Here is a 14,577-nt window from a genome sequence, read left to right as displayed (position 1 = left end):
ACAGTGCCTCCCCAATGGACCCCCAGTGCCTCCACAGTGTCCCCACTGTCCCCCCAGTGCCTCCACAGTGTCTCCTCAATTTTTGGGACAGAGTAAAAAAAACAAAACATATTTTTTTATTTTTTGAGGTCATTGTTGGTCACATCAACAATGACACACCTGATGGGGATTAGACGATCCTATGACAACCATGTCTGTTGTGAATCAAGGGGCCTTTTCAACCCAATAAAGACAGTGTCAACAAATACAGCCTATAAGCAAATGATAAAGACATACATTTAAAATCCTACTTTACAATTGGAGAAATATTGTATTGCATATTGCATTAACAAATTCTACCATACAGATTGGTCAAAATAAAAATGTATTCACACACCAAAAAAGTTATATATAACGTGGCTTTGAGCTTCTGGAATTTAATTACTTTATTATGGGGAAATTGAATTTACGGTAACCCTTCATTTTACGGTACGGTAATTACCAGGGAAAGGAACTGGTCGAACTCGGAATAACGTGTTCCGGCACGCACTACGTCCGGCCGGGGAAACTCTCCCCTGTCAGGTGAAAAGAAGCAGCTTGGACTCATCATGCATAGAAGGAAGCATGAGGTCAGTCCGCTGCCCCCCCCCCCCCCCCCCCCCCCCAGGTTGGCAGAGGAAGTGTAGCGCCCAGGATTACATTAGATAATTGACACTGGGTGAAAAAATGGGTTACAAAATCGTGGGATAAAAAAATATTTAAAAAAAATAATGAATTGAATTACTAGGTTTAAATGTACGTTATGTCACGTCATGGTCATTCCACTCCAGGCTGAGCTTCTTCTCACCTCTTTTTACTGCCCTCTTGGTCCCTTCCTTGATGCCTCCAGTCCAAGCGACTCTTACGATACAGCAGGTTCATGTCGCTACAGGAGCGCTCTTCCTCGCAGCCTATCACAGCACAATGCAGCCGCTTGCTCCGCCTCTCTATGTCACGCAGGAAATGCTCGACTGCCACATCCTGGGAGGAGCCAGAGTTCATGGTATGGAAGACCAGTCGGTAGAAGGGGATGTATGTCACAGCCGGCCTCCTCCGAATCACCTAGAGAAGATAGAGGACAAGTTAGTTAGACATTGTTTTATATCGTTGCCGTCGGGAGGAAAAACCACCTAACTCCATTTTTGAGGTTTTTGATTTTTATTGGACACCCTTTACATCTGTGTGTTGTTTCGAAAATATTTAACCAATGAAAAGTAGTAAAAAAACGCTTCGGAGAAAACCTCTTAACTCCATCGGGCCCTCAAATTGTCTGCTAAAGCAGCTAACTTCACCACCGCTTCTGCTTTCATGAACGTAATTGACTTAGGGATAGGGACTTTAAGCAACGACTGTTTTCAGGACGGCTCCGCTACGCGGAAATACGGCGGCTATGACGCTCATGCCGTAGCTGTCAAAATCGTTAAGCAAACAGCCTCCGGCGACGGCGAAATTGGTTGCCATGGTGACGCGTCCATGCAGCATGTGTCAAACATAAACACATTATTATTATTATTATTATTATTATTTTTGAGTGGTGCAAACCACTCCAACAACTGGCTTTGTACCCGTGTACCCGTGTTCGTACCAAAAAAAATGAGCATGGTTACTATGGTCACTGACATTACGTCTGACATTACGTCAGACCAAAATAAGACCTTGCACTACTCAGTTCACACGGGGGTGATTTTTAAAACACCTTTTAGTTAGGTGGTTTCTTCATGACAGCAGAGATATGTTCTTTAAAATCATGTGGGCAAGAAGACAGACGCAAGCAGCTGTTTCTACATCCCCCTGCTTATATTGACAGAGGATTCATACATTCAAGTGTTCTGATAAATACATTGATTTTGAAACAATAGCCTGTGTTGTTATACAGGCTCTCTGAGACCATTGCATGGTTAAATCAATGAATATTATATTATTTCACGGAGGCCTTTCTTCCTGGTCTGGTGGGATTAATCCATTGAGACCTGGAACGCATCCATGTCACGTTAGCGTTTAACCACATTAACCATTAACCCATTTTGGGGCGGGAACCCGTTTTGGTGTTTTAAACATTGTTATAATTTAGCTATTGAAAAATAGCAGATCTACAAGCTCATAGCGCGCTTGTAGGTCTGCTATTTTTGAAAAATCGTTAAAATGTGCCTCAAATCTTTCAGAAAATTGTCATGATTTAGAAAACTTTTTTTTTTTTTAAATTTCGACGTCAGGCCTGAATGGGTTAAAACTCAATTTCTAACCACTACCAGACAATTGTATGTCATGCTTACGCATGCATGTTACTGTAGTAGTCTGCGTAGTGTGTACTTTAATGCATTAATTATTAACTGTGCATATTGTTTGTGGTGAGTGCATAGTATTGAATAGAATAAAACAAATATAAATAGTTGTTCAAAACATTTGCCTTTGCAATTCTCAGCCATTTATACTACAAACTAAATTACATTTAACCAAACGTTTCTTTTTGTTAAATAAAAACTAAGCTATATAGCGATGTCAAGAGCTCCAAATTATATTTCTATTTGCTGAATATATTTGTTTATTGTATAATTATATACTTTGCATAGAAAGAGATGCACATAATGCAGATAAAATAATGCATCACTCTGTTGTCCACCAGCCAAATAAATTGCAATAATGTACCGTCCAAATCCACCATGCTTTGTTGTTGTTGTTGTTGTTGTTTGTCACACCAGACAGAATCAATCTGTCTGATCCCAAAGTGGGGTCCGGGGACCCCAGGGGTCCTTGAGGGAGTTCCAGGGGGTCGCCAGCTAAATGATAGTTTGGAACCAAATGGACCCTTGTGGGTCTGTAACTCTGAGAGTGTACAAATGGAACCAAATGGTTCCATTTGTACACTCTCAGAGTTAAAATTAACATTGATTTTACAATATAAATTGGGGTCTCAGAGATAGAAATGCCAATGGGGGTCCATAGACTAATGCATGTCAAACTGGGGGTCCTTAAACGGGTTGAGAATCACTGCTAGAGCAGTAAACCTTTCTCTTATGGGGGTCCCTGGCATATCTTGTGCCAGGGACAATTTGGGGGTCCTTGACGTGAAAAGGTTTGGGAACCACTGACTTAGGCCAGGGGTTCTCAACGTTTTTGGCCGGGGACCCCCGGAAATGCTTTGGCGATGTCTCGGGACCCCCGCCCCGCCCCCTCCCGACCCCCAATATAAATTGACTGCTACAATAACCTTAAACCATTTTAGGCGGGAACGCCTTTTGGTGTTTTAAGCATTGTTATAATTTAGCTATTGAAAAATAGCAGATCTACAAGCTCATAGCGCGCCACCGAGTGGCGCGCTACGAGCTTGTAGGTCTGCTATTTTTGAAAAATCGTGAAAATAAAATAAAAAATAAAAATCTTTTTTTTTTTTGTTTTTTTTTAAATAATTTGGGGACCCCCTAAAATAATTTGGCGACCCCCCGAGGGGTCGCGACCCACGGGTTGAGAACCACTGACTTAGGCTACGCACAGAGCCACAACTGGCTACACAGTGTAGTATCAAAGAGCGTCAACGCACGCTGTTTGCTCCAATAAAGAAGTGTCATTGTAAACATTGAACAGTTGTTTTTTTCTATGATTTGAACACAGATTTGTTGCTTTAATATAACATTAACAGGGTACAGTGTGCATACTGTGCAATGCCCATGGGCACCAGAAGGAGCACATATGGCGCCGTTTCCCAAAAATTCGACTCACACATGGGGAAAAATTTATTCTATGGTGCCACAAGAAAGAACATGCTGGATGGAGCTAAATGTAGACTATATGTATGTTTATTCATTGCCACATCAAGAAAAAAATTTAAAAAGTAAAAAAAAAAAAGTGGAAAGACCTACCAAAACCCATTAAAGGCATGCATCTGTTAGATTTTTCATATACCATCCTGATTGGCTACGATTGACATCTAAAGTTTTCAGGAGTGGCCTTTTTTTGTACTGTGCACGCATATTTGTACTGTGCACGCATATTCCCACTAGGCTGAGTAAGTAATGCCACTTGACATTTTTCTAAAAACGCTTCTATCCTGGTGGAGACCTACTTTTTTATAAATAATTTCAAATAATATGTTCTTCATCATATACCTCAAGTATCTCTCAACCATGTCATATCCAACTGTCCAACCTGCCTCTCAGTGCACGATTAAAGTGGGGGTGCAATGGCTTTTTCGGTCATTTTATTTTGAAGTTTCAGTCTGAAACGGAAGACTTTCTGAACCAATCAGAGCGTCGCATCCCTTCAGGGAAGTTCAGGCTATGGGACGTTAGTGTCTACGGTACATCCGCACGTGGCGTCTATTTGTTTACAAACTTTACAAGTGAGAGACAGACTCAGCATGTCTGCTACTACCTGGCTTATATTTCTAACCTAGAATGTTTTCAGATACATATTTTAGCTTGCTGATTATGTTTAAAATATGTGTCTGTATGTCATCTTGAATGACCGAGATTAAAAACGGAGTAGTTCTGTAATTAAAATCAGCTGTGTTTGGACTTTGGATGAATGTGCAGCAATGAATCAAACAGGTGAATGAGATCAAGTAATTAAGATTGGCTTTTTATGGACAAAAATGCCCATTCCCATTGTTATCTATTGTTATGTATGCCAATATGATGACCACGGATATGCTGTAAAAGTGTGAAAAACATATTTTCATTTCACTACGTCTTAGTGTACAGGCAGGCGCTGAGTGAGTCTGCAACATAGCCCAGATCACCTGCTTTCAGGTGACATGACTGAGACTAATTGATTTTAACATGACTCAAGTTATGTCATCAGCAGTGGGAGAATCCTAGCTTATTAGTGTCAGTTATGGCAGACAAGCCTGCCCATTACTCATATAGGCCGGCTTCTAAGCACAGTTACAGTGATGCAAGTTGACAGAGGTTGCATTTTTTATTTTATCCCAACCTCCAGTGTATCACATGCAAAACTATTTATATTTTCATTATCCACTTATGAATATTTGAGTAAGCACAGTAACTCAGCTGCAGCGCAGCTCTGACTGCAGGCCTTGGGGTGGCCTAGCTAAGGTTGTCCGCCATCCAGACAGTAATGCGGTTTGTCATATGTAGTGCATGCACAGCTTCCTACACACGCTCACCCCATGAGAAGTCAGGCTTGTTGTGGGGCAGATATCTGAAGGCCCAACTGTGTTGTGTTGGCATTGGAGACAGGAGATTGTGAGTGTGCAATGCAATTGGCTAAGAAAAGAGCAGCTGTCAGCTGATGCATGTTTCCAGTATTTTTCCATCCATGTTAAAATGGGAACAGAGAGTTTGAAGTGTTTTTTGGAGGTGGGCACTAGCTGGGATGTCTAAAATTAGTGCTCCTGGCATTAGTTTGTTTTGAGTTGAACTGCATTGTCAAAACTGGATCAAGTACTTTGAATGTGTTCTGCGGGGTATCCTGGCGCTGTAACTGACTAAGGTGCACTACTAAGGCACTTACAACTTTATGGGTTTAAAATAAAAATGGCTGATAGTATTTGTTTCACACAATTGGCTGTATGACGTCTCGCTCTGATTTTACAGAATCAGGAGAACAGAAAAACTTTAAAACATAAACATTATTAATATTATTACTTTTTTATAATGAATGAATACAAATGTTTTTATATTATATGGTATGTAATGTATTCAATTTACAGTATAACAGCAGAGTCAGACATGACTCTAGAGTTAAAGAGTTTTCTACCACACACACACACACACACACACACACACACACACACACACACACACACACACACACACACACACACACACACACACACACACACACACACACACACACACACACACACACACACACACACACACATTCCATTACATAACTCTTAAAACATGCATGCAATATTAATGCTTGTGCGGTGCCACCAATTCAAATTGTCTGTTATATGCATGCCTTCTTGCCATAGTACTAGATACGAGCTAAATCAACCACATGAACTGGGCCATATGCATGATGTGGAGGTAGGTAGGTGTGTAACGGTGTGATTCCAACATGAACGTATGTGTAATCTACTATGTCAGATTGGACCACTACCGCTATTCCTGCTATTCCACAGGCCTGACCACATTACAACCCCCCACTGCTGTGGCTTCCATGCTGGCTAACTCAATGTTAATTAGGTTAGGGAGAGCCGAGACTGTAAGTTGGGCTTTTGTTAGACACCGGCTTTGATTTGGGTTTCCAGAATCTACAGTAGCAGCTGTAGTGGGCAGATACTGTATGAGCCACAGTCACAACGTATACACAGTAAAGTCCTTAGTGCTCATTTTTAAAACTCTGACATTGTAACTCCATTTGGGTCCATTTCTCAGAGTTGAATTAACCATGAGGATGTTGCTGTGTATATATGTTATAGTCAAGTTGTTGTAGGTATAGTGTGCAATAGAGCGTCGCAGTCCCGCCTCCTACCATGGACCAGGAAATGAAACCCAATGCATTATTCTCATAGACATTTCTTAAAGTATTTATTTAAAGACGGTTACGCCGCGGACAAAGCCAACTCGAGTCGTGACAACTCATGACAACACAAACAATATTTTGGACCAAACAAATAATTACAAAGAAGAAAAACAACAAAAAAAGTGTTGTAACCTGCCGTTTTTTTCTTCTTTGTAATTATTTGTTTGGTCCAAAATATTGTTTGTGTTGTCATGAGTTGTCACGACTCGAGTTGGCTTTGTCCGCGGCGTAACCGTCTTTAAATAAATACTTTAAGAAATGTCTATGAGAATAATGCATTGGGTTTCATTTCCTGGTCCAGGGTAGGAGGCGGGACTGCGACGCTCTATTGGCCAAGCTGAAAAGAAGTGAAGAGATCTTCACTTCATCTTGAGCTGTCATCTGCAGACAGGCTCTTCTCATCAAACATGGAAGTAAGTGGCCACAGTGCTTCTCTTACAAGAACATGTGGTATAGGTTAGTATAATATAGTGTAAAAGTGTTTTCTTTGGGTAGTGTTTCACGCACCGCACGCACGCACGCACACACACACACACACACACACACACACACACACACACACACACACACACACACACACACACACACACACACACACACACACACACACACACACACACACACACACACACACACACACACACACACACACACACACACACACACACACACACACGTACAGTATGTGTCCAACCTTTACTTTAAAATACAAATTGTGAATACAAACAGCTCATGAGACATTTTCAGGGTCAGAAATCATTCAAACCCCCCTCATTAGAATCATGGGGCAGATGGAGGCATGATTCATGTCGCTGGATCTGAATGCAAGGCTGCAGAGTACCCATTCATGCACGTAAGTACACAAATCTCACACGCACACACACACACACACACACGCATGCACGCACGCTCACACGTGTGTGCACACACACACACACACACACACACACACACACACACACACACACACACACACACACACACAAGCTGAATAATCACAAATGCTCTGTAGTTGACTTGAATGCAAATAACTGATTGTAATAACATCATATTAAATGAAAGATCTATTAATTGAAATGAATTACCATTAACTACATATGAAAAGGTTCTAATAATGTAATTAATATGAATGATTGTCTTTCACATTCACCAGCATCTGGTTTGTAAGATATCTACAGTATTATTATTACTACACAGCGTTAATTTAACTCCGAGTGCAACCTATACATTTTGGTTCCACGTGAGCTCTCAGAGTACACTCAGGACTGTATAGTGTCTTCTAGTCTACAGTACACTCAGGACTGTATAGTGTACTCTAGTCTACAGTACACTCAGGACTGTATAGTGTCTTCTAGTCTACAGTACACTCAGGACTGTATAGTGTACTCTAGTCTACAGAGTACACTCAGGACTGTATAGTGTACTCTAGTCTACAGTACACTCAGGACTGTATAGTGTACTCTAGTCTACAGAGTACACTCAGGACTGTATAGTGTCTTCTAGTCTACAGTACACTCAGGACTGTATAGTGTACTCTAGTCTACAGAGTACACTCAGGACTGTATAGTGTCTTCTAGTCTACAGTACACTCAGGACTGTATAGTGTACTCTAGTCTACAGAGTACACTCAGGACTGTATAGTGTACTCTAGTCTACAGTACACTCAGGACTGTATAGTGTACTCTAGTCTACAGAGTACACTCAGGACTGTATAGTGTACTCTAGTCTACAGAGTACACTCAGGACTGTATAGTGTACTCTAGTCTACAGAGTACACTCAGGACTGTATAGTGTACTCTAGTCTACAGAGTACACTCAGGACTGTATAGTGTACTCTAGTCTACAGAGTACACTCAGGACTGTATAGTGTACTCTAGTCTACAGAGTACACTCAGGACTGTATAGTGTACTCTAGTCTACAGAGTACACTCAGGACTGTATAGTGTACTCTAGTCTACAGAGTACACTCAGGACTGTATAGTGTACTCTAGTCTACAGTACACTCAGGACTGTATAGTGTACTCTAGTCTACAGAGTACACTCAAGACTGTATAGTGTACTCTAGTCTACAGTACACTCTAGTCTACAGAGTACACTCAGGACTGTATAGTGAGCTCTCAGAGTACACTCAGGACTGTATAGTGTACTCTAGTCTACAGCAGTGGCTCTCAACCTTTTCAGGTTGCAGCTTTTCTGTGATCCCCAAAATAATCATATTTGAACCAGGGACCCCCACCCTGACAATTACTTGGAATTGTAGGAGTTGAGGCATTCAATTTGGTTTGAGTCTGTTCCACAGAGAAAATATTGTAAATATTGTAAAACTACACGCTCACAACGCCTCGCTTAACCTCAATAAAACTATGCCTAAACCTAAACGTATTCCTCAGTAAAACTAAAACAAGAATATAACACACCGGTGAGTGCCAGCCAACGGGATATAAACGAATAAAAAGAAGGCCGCTTGTCTCTGCGAAACGTTGGTCTTGTCTCTGTGTCCACAATAAAACATTTGGCATCGGCAGCTGCGAGTGTACGGCTATACATTTTTCTTATTATTTTTGTCTGTGAATATATATTTCCATATCATGCCATAGGGCCATTTACAAATATTACATTTGCTCAAATTCAATATACTGTATAAACCTTTCTCCCCGTCACTAGTTTGAATTATTATTAGTATAAATGTGTTGAAGTAGTATAGTATACTATTGTGCAATACCATTTGATTGTATTTGTGTTTACACCACTGCATGCTATTATAATAACATGACCTCATGGCCACACTGTAAACGGACCTCTGATGTCAGGCAGCCCGACGGTGCTGCAGCTCAGCCTCAGCCACAGTAATGGACCAGGAGAGAGAGGAGAGCTATAGGTTCAAAAACAGAGCGGTGCACATCGAAGAGAAGAACGAGCAGCTGGAGGGAGACACATAGATGGAGAGGAGGGGAGAGGGGGAGATGGAAGGAAGGGGGCAGTGGAGAAGAGAAGATGGGGGAGGCCAGCAAATAGGCAATCCAGGGAGTAACCATGCAGGCTGCAGGAGATAAATGTGATTAGTCTGAAAACGTAGCCGAGACAGACAGACAGACAGACAGACAGACAGACAGACAGACAGACAGACAGACAGACAGACAGACAGACAGACAGACAGACAGACAGACAGACAGACAGACAGACAAGACAGACAGGCAGAAGCCAATACTTAAGACAGAAATTTTGAGTGTGCAGAAATAAGCAAGGAGTCAAGGCAGAGGAAGAGAGAGATAGAGAAATGGTGAGAGGGAGCTAGACGAGGCGAATGGGGGAGGGATGTGAAATCAAGACTCTCACACTACTAGTCACTGTGTGTGGTCTCCTAGCAACACTGTCAGCAATGCATCTCTTCCTAGCCACTGAGTATATGCACAAAGCAAGATGTTAGCCTTGTCGTTCATGATTATCTCCGTCCGTGTAAAAGTTAACATGCTGCAGATCCGATTTAACACTTCTAAGCATGTGTTTGAACTCACCATGCCATTATATCTTAATTACTATTAGCATCGCTAAACAGTGCTATAGCCACACACGCCATAGCCATAGCATCCACGGCATACTGAGCTACAATACACACTTTCCACATGACACGTCACCTTCCCATTCCATACATCTATTCCAATTGAATTAACAACAATGAAACAATAATGTAGTCGCTATGCAAGTAATTTTATTATGTGGCAATTAAAAAACAACCCAGCACTGCGACGATTGGTCTCCGGAGAATGAATATTTCAGAAGTATAACATTTTTAACCACATGAGACCTATTCTGGACATACAATAGTGGAATATTTGGCAGACATAGCCGAATTTGAAGAAAATAGCAGATTTACAAGATCACAATGCAATGTGTTGTTGTGTGCCAATATTCATTAGGTCTAGAGGGGGAAAAGGAGGGGCCCAGGAAAGCCCTCTGGTGAATGAAGTACAACCACACCAATTTAAAAAGTTATATTGTATTAACGTACTCTACCAGATTGGACAAAATTACAATTAATTCATAAAAACAAGTTACATAGTGCCGCTTGAATGCACCACAAATGTTAGGTTTAATTGTTGAGGGACAGGCATTTGATACCAGAACTGCAATGACAGGACAGGCTACATAATGTTTTAAACAGCATGATTGCACAGCTTTGTGTGTATATGTGTTTGTAGCACAGAATGTGATGATTTGATTGGCTGATGTATGATGATAAGAGCGCCCCTCACAAGTGTGATTTTTTTTTAAAGTTACAGGCATAAAGCTGCAGAATATGAAAGGAGTGTCAAGATAGAGGTTCAGGCCGCTATGCTATAACGGTAGCAACACCGTGTGAACTGAGTGGTGCAACTCCGTGTGGGGGTCCCCGGGGGGTCCCCGGAACCTCCAGTGCCGGCCCGGTTCCGGCGAGCCGCCCCGCGTTACTGTGTGGGGGAATTAGCAGACAACACTCTCTCTCTCTCTCCCCACATTGTAATTAACAGACAACAGTGCAACACTATCTCTCTCTCTGTTTTTAGCACAACAGCGCCACTTTTGCCCCTATTGGTACCCTAAACATAGAGACATACAGACATAGGGAGGGACGGACATTGATGTTCCTTGGAGTGGCTGCACCACTCAAACATGAGGGAGGTGGTGGGTCAGTTTCCGAATAAATGACTAGAATCAGTAACTCAGTTTAGCTGAATTTAATTAAACCAAAAACAAAATACCGCTTTGAATAACAAAATATTCACTAAAAACAAATCAAAATAAGCAAAAACAGTTCTCAAACGGTTTACTGTAAATCAAACATTCAGCAGTTGTTGCATCCTGGCACTGACCATAAAAACCAACAACTGATTTTTAGGAACAACAGCACCCTATTAGGAAGTGCTATAGTTTCTCAAATTGGTAACACACCACTGTTCTCCAGTTCACTTCATTGGCAAGAAGGCAACTTCACTGGTACCTATTCCTTTTTAAATGTGTTCACTTTAAAGGTATATTCAGTGATTTTACTTAATTCAAATATCACTTATTTTTTCTTTTTTTCTGGATAATCCTCCCTACTATAGAGTGTGCTGACCATATAAGGAGTTCCTCCCTGTCCTCAGTGAGCCCCTGGGGTCAAAAAACCCTAGTTTCAGTTTTGGTGGCGGGTGGCAAAGCCTTCATCCAATCAGGATGAAAGGGGCCTTCCTCCAATCATGATCGACTGGGGGCGGGCCTTGGTGCACATGCTGTTGGCCTGTTGCACTTCCCCCCACTGTAGAGCGTGCATGTGCACATTTTGTTACCGGGGCGGACTGGGTGGTTTTCCAAATCACCCAAATCACTGAATGCTCCTTTAACTGCCCTATATTTGAAACAGACTCTGGAATCATACATCCCCATATCCACTTAGACATACACAGCATCCCTACTTTGCTGTTCCCAAAAGAATATTTTCTGAAGCAGGTCATTCCACTACAAATGACTGAACAATCTTCCTCTTTCTCTCAAATCTGTAACCTCACTTGACCGCTTCAGGACTTCCTTGTATTCATATTGATCATACTACTGTTTATTTCTGACTTTTATACAAGTTATTGTACTGTTATTCTCCATTTCTTTGTCTAAAATTAGTTGAGGGCTGGGGGGGAACAATGTGTTTGTGTATTGGTGCTGTATATCGTATCTGTGTATACAGTTGGGTGCCACCGATATTGTCCCTTATCATTTGACCCATTTAGGCCTGACCTCAAAATTAAAAAAAAATCCTTCTAAATCCTCCAGTTTTCTGAAATAAATATTTTCACGATTTTTCAAAAATAGCAGACCTACAAGCTCCCGCTATGAGCTTGTAGATCTGCTATTTTTCAATAGCTAAATTATAACATAATGTTTAAAACACCAAAAGGGGTTCCCGCCCAAAATGGGTTAACTGTCCTTTTGCGCAGATCACGCAAACCTCAGCAAAAAGAAAAGGACAATATCGATGGCCTCCAACTGTATATAGGACCTCCTCTAAAATAAGATGCTGCATCTCAAAGGGCTATCCTCTCAATACATTCTGACCAAATTCAAAGCTATTTTATGTAAAACGTGCGGCGTGATGACGTATCGAGGCTCACATGCATGATTCCCATTTGATTACATTTTGATAACAGAAATACTCCGTTTTTAATCTCATTCAAGATGAAATTACTCGTTTTAAACTTAATCATCACGCTAAAATATGTATCTGAAAACACTATAGGTTAGAACTAAGCCATGAGCTTTGCTGCATGTCTCTCTGTCACTTTGGGCGCGTTCAGAAATAGCGCACTGAGCGCACTATGCAATGCAAACTAATAGGCGAGTGCGCTCCCGGTGCGCATTTCCGAACGCACCCTTTGTAAATAAACACTCTGCATGTCCGTGCATGTGTCCGTGCATGAGATGGAGCTATGTCCCATAACCTTGAAGGGATCATGCGACGCTCTGATTGGTTCGGAGTGTTCAGACCTGGCGTTTGGGGCTGAAACTTCAAAATAAAATGCCCAAATTAACCATTTCACCCCATCTTTAAAGACGGGGTGCAATGGCTATTTGGAGCATTTTATTTTGTAGTTTCACTCTGAAACGGAAAGCTGCGTGTTTTTGAACCAATCAGAATGTCGCATCCCTTCAGGATATGGGACGTAGCTTCGCTACATGTGAGTGCGTGTGCAACGCCTGCGTTGAGTTTGTTTGTTTACATGTCACAGAGAGACAGGCAGCAAAGCTTGTGGCTTATTTCTAACCTATAATGTTTTCAGATACATATTTTAGCGTGATGATCAGAGGCGGACTTACCATTGGGCTAGGGTGGACTACAGCCCGGGGGCCCCCGACGGGGGGGGGGGGGGTGGGGGGGGGGGGGGCTCCAAAAAAAAAGAAAAGAAAGAAAAATGTTTTTTTTTTAATGATTTGAAATTGTAAAGTATTGCAATCCAATTCAAGTGAGATTTATGTTTAGTTATTGTACATTTAGTATTATTGTTAAAACATTGAGAGCTTCTGCTCAGACAGTGACACTGTGTTGTGGGGTAGCTGTGGAAACCCCTGCCAATGTCGCTGTGCATGGCAGCCTGCATTCAGCGACTAGTCTGTCTGTCTGCCTGCCTTTCTCTTTTGGGGGGGCTGGGTACCCCAAAATTACAGCAAAATTAGAACAAAATACGGCATTTTTTCCGGACGCGCGACCAAAATGCACCACACAGCCCAGGGGGGGGCCCTGAAATTTTGTCTAGCCCGGGGGCCCTTGGGAGGGTAAATCCGGCCCTGGTGATGATTAAATTTAAAACGAGTAATACACTGTTTGGATGTCATCTTGAATGAGATTAAAAACGGAGTAGTTCTGTAATCAAAACCAGCTGTGTTGGAGGAACGCGCAGCGATGGGAATAAAACAGGTGAATGAAATCAAGATTTCATGCAGGACCCGATCACGCATCACGTTTCCGTTCAAAGGAAGTCATTTAATTTAGATTTTTATGGACTTTTGCTATAAAAATACACAAAGATGGAAATTTCCCAACTGTTTTGGCATAGATTGTTAGGTATATGCCCATATGATGAACACGGATATGTGTGTGATAAACGTATTTTTCATTTCCCTACGTCTTTAAATGGGTTTTTTTTGTGGCTTTCGCCTTTATTTTATATTTTTTATGGAGGGACAGACAGTAGGCTGACAGGAAATGGGGAGAGAGATGGGGGGGAAGACATGCAGTAAAGGCCGTCGGGATCGGGAGTCGAACCCGCGGCACACTGCCAGACTGGATTATCAGCCAAGGTGCCTGGACCATTGAGCCATGGCCCAGGCCTCCCTACGTCTTTAACCTCAAAGCAACACGCAGCTTCCTGTTTGTTGCTTTCTTTTCTTTATCTAACCTGTCCCCTTCACGCATGTTTACACGCAGTAACTATCTTACGCAAAGACCCGCCCACGCTTACCTCTTGATTGCCCCCCCCCCCCCCCTTCCACTAGTAGGAAGTAATAGGGCACAGTGCGGGGCGGGGCATTCTCACATTATAAGACAGCTAGAAAAAACCC

At 41.9% G+C, this 14,577-nt stretch overlaps 1 protein-coding gene across 1 annotated transcript in view; it reads right to left on the bottom strand.

Moving 5' to 3' along the window:
- nyap1 (neuronal tyrosine phosphorylated phosphoinositide-3-kinase adaptor 1) overlaps positions 1-14,577 on the bottom strand; it is a 65,068-nt gene that overhangs the window by 23,198 nt on the left and 27,293 nt on the right. The window contains exon 2 of the mRNA XM_079507747.1: positions 827-1,080. Within this exon, the coding sequence (XP_079363873.1) occupies positions 827-1,080 (254 nt within the window). The remainder of the gene's footprint in view (positions 1-826; positions 1,081-14,577) is intronic.

The sequence above is a fragment of the Electrona antarctica genome (assembly GCF_951216825.1).
Source record: "Electrona antarctica genome assembly, chromosome: 8".
Taxonomy (NCBI): Eukaryota; Metazoa; Chordata; class Actinopteri; order Myctophiformes; family Myctophidae; genus Electrona; species Electrona antarctica.
This window is presented reverse-complemented; position numbering and strand designations above follow the sequence as displayed.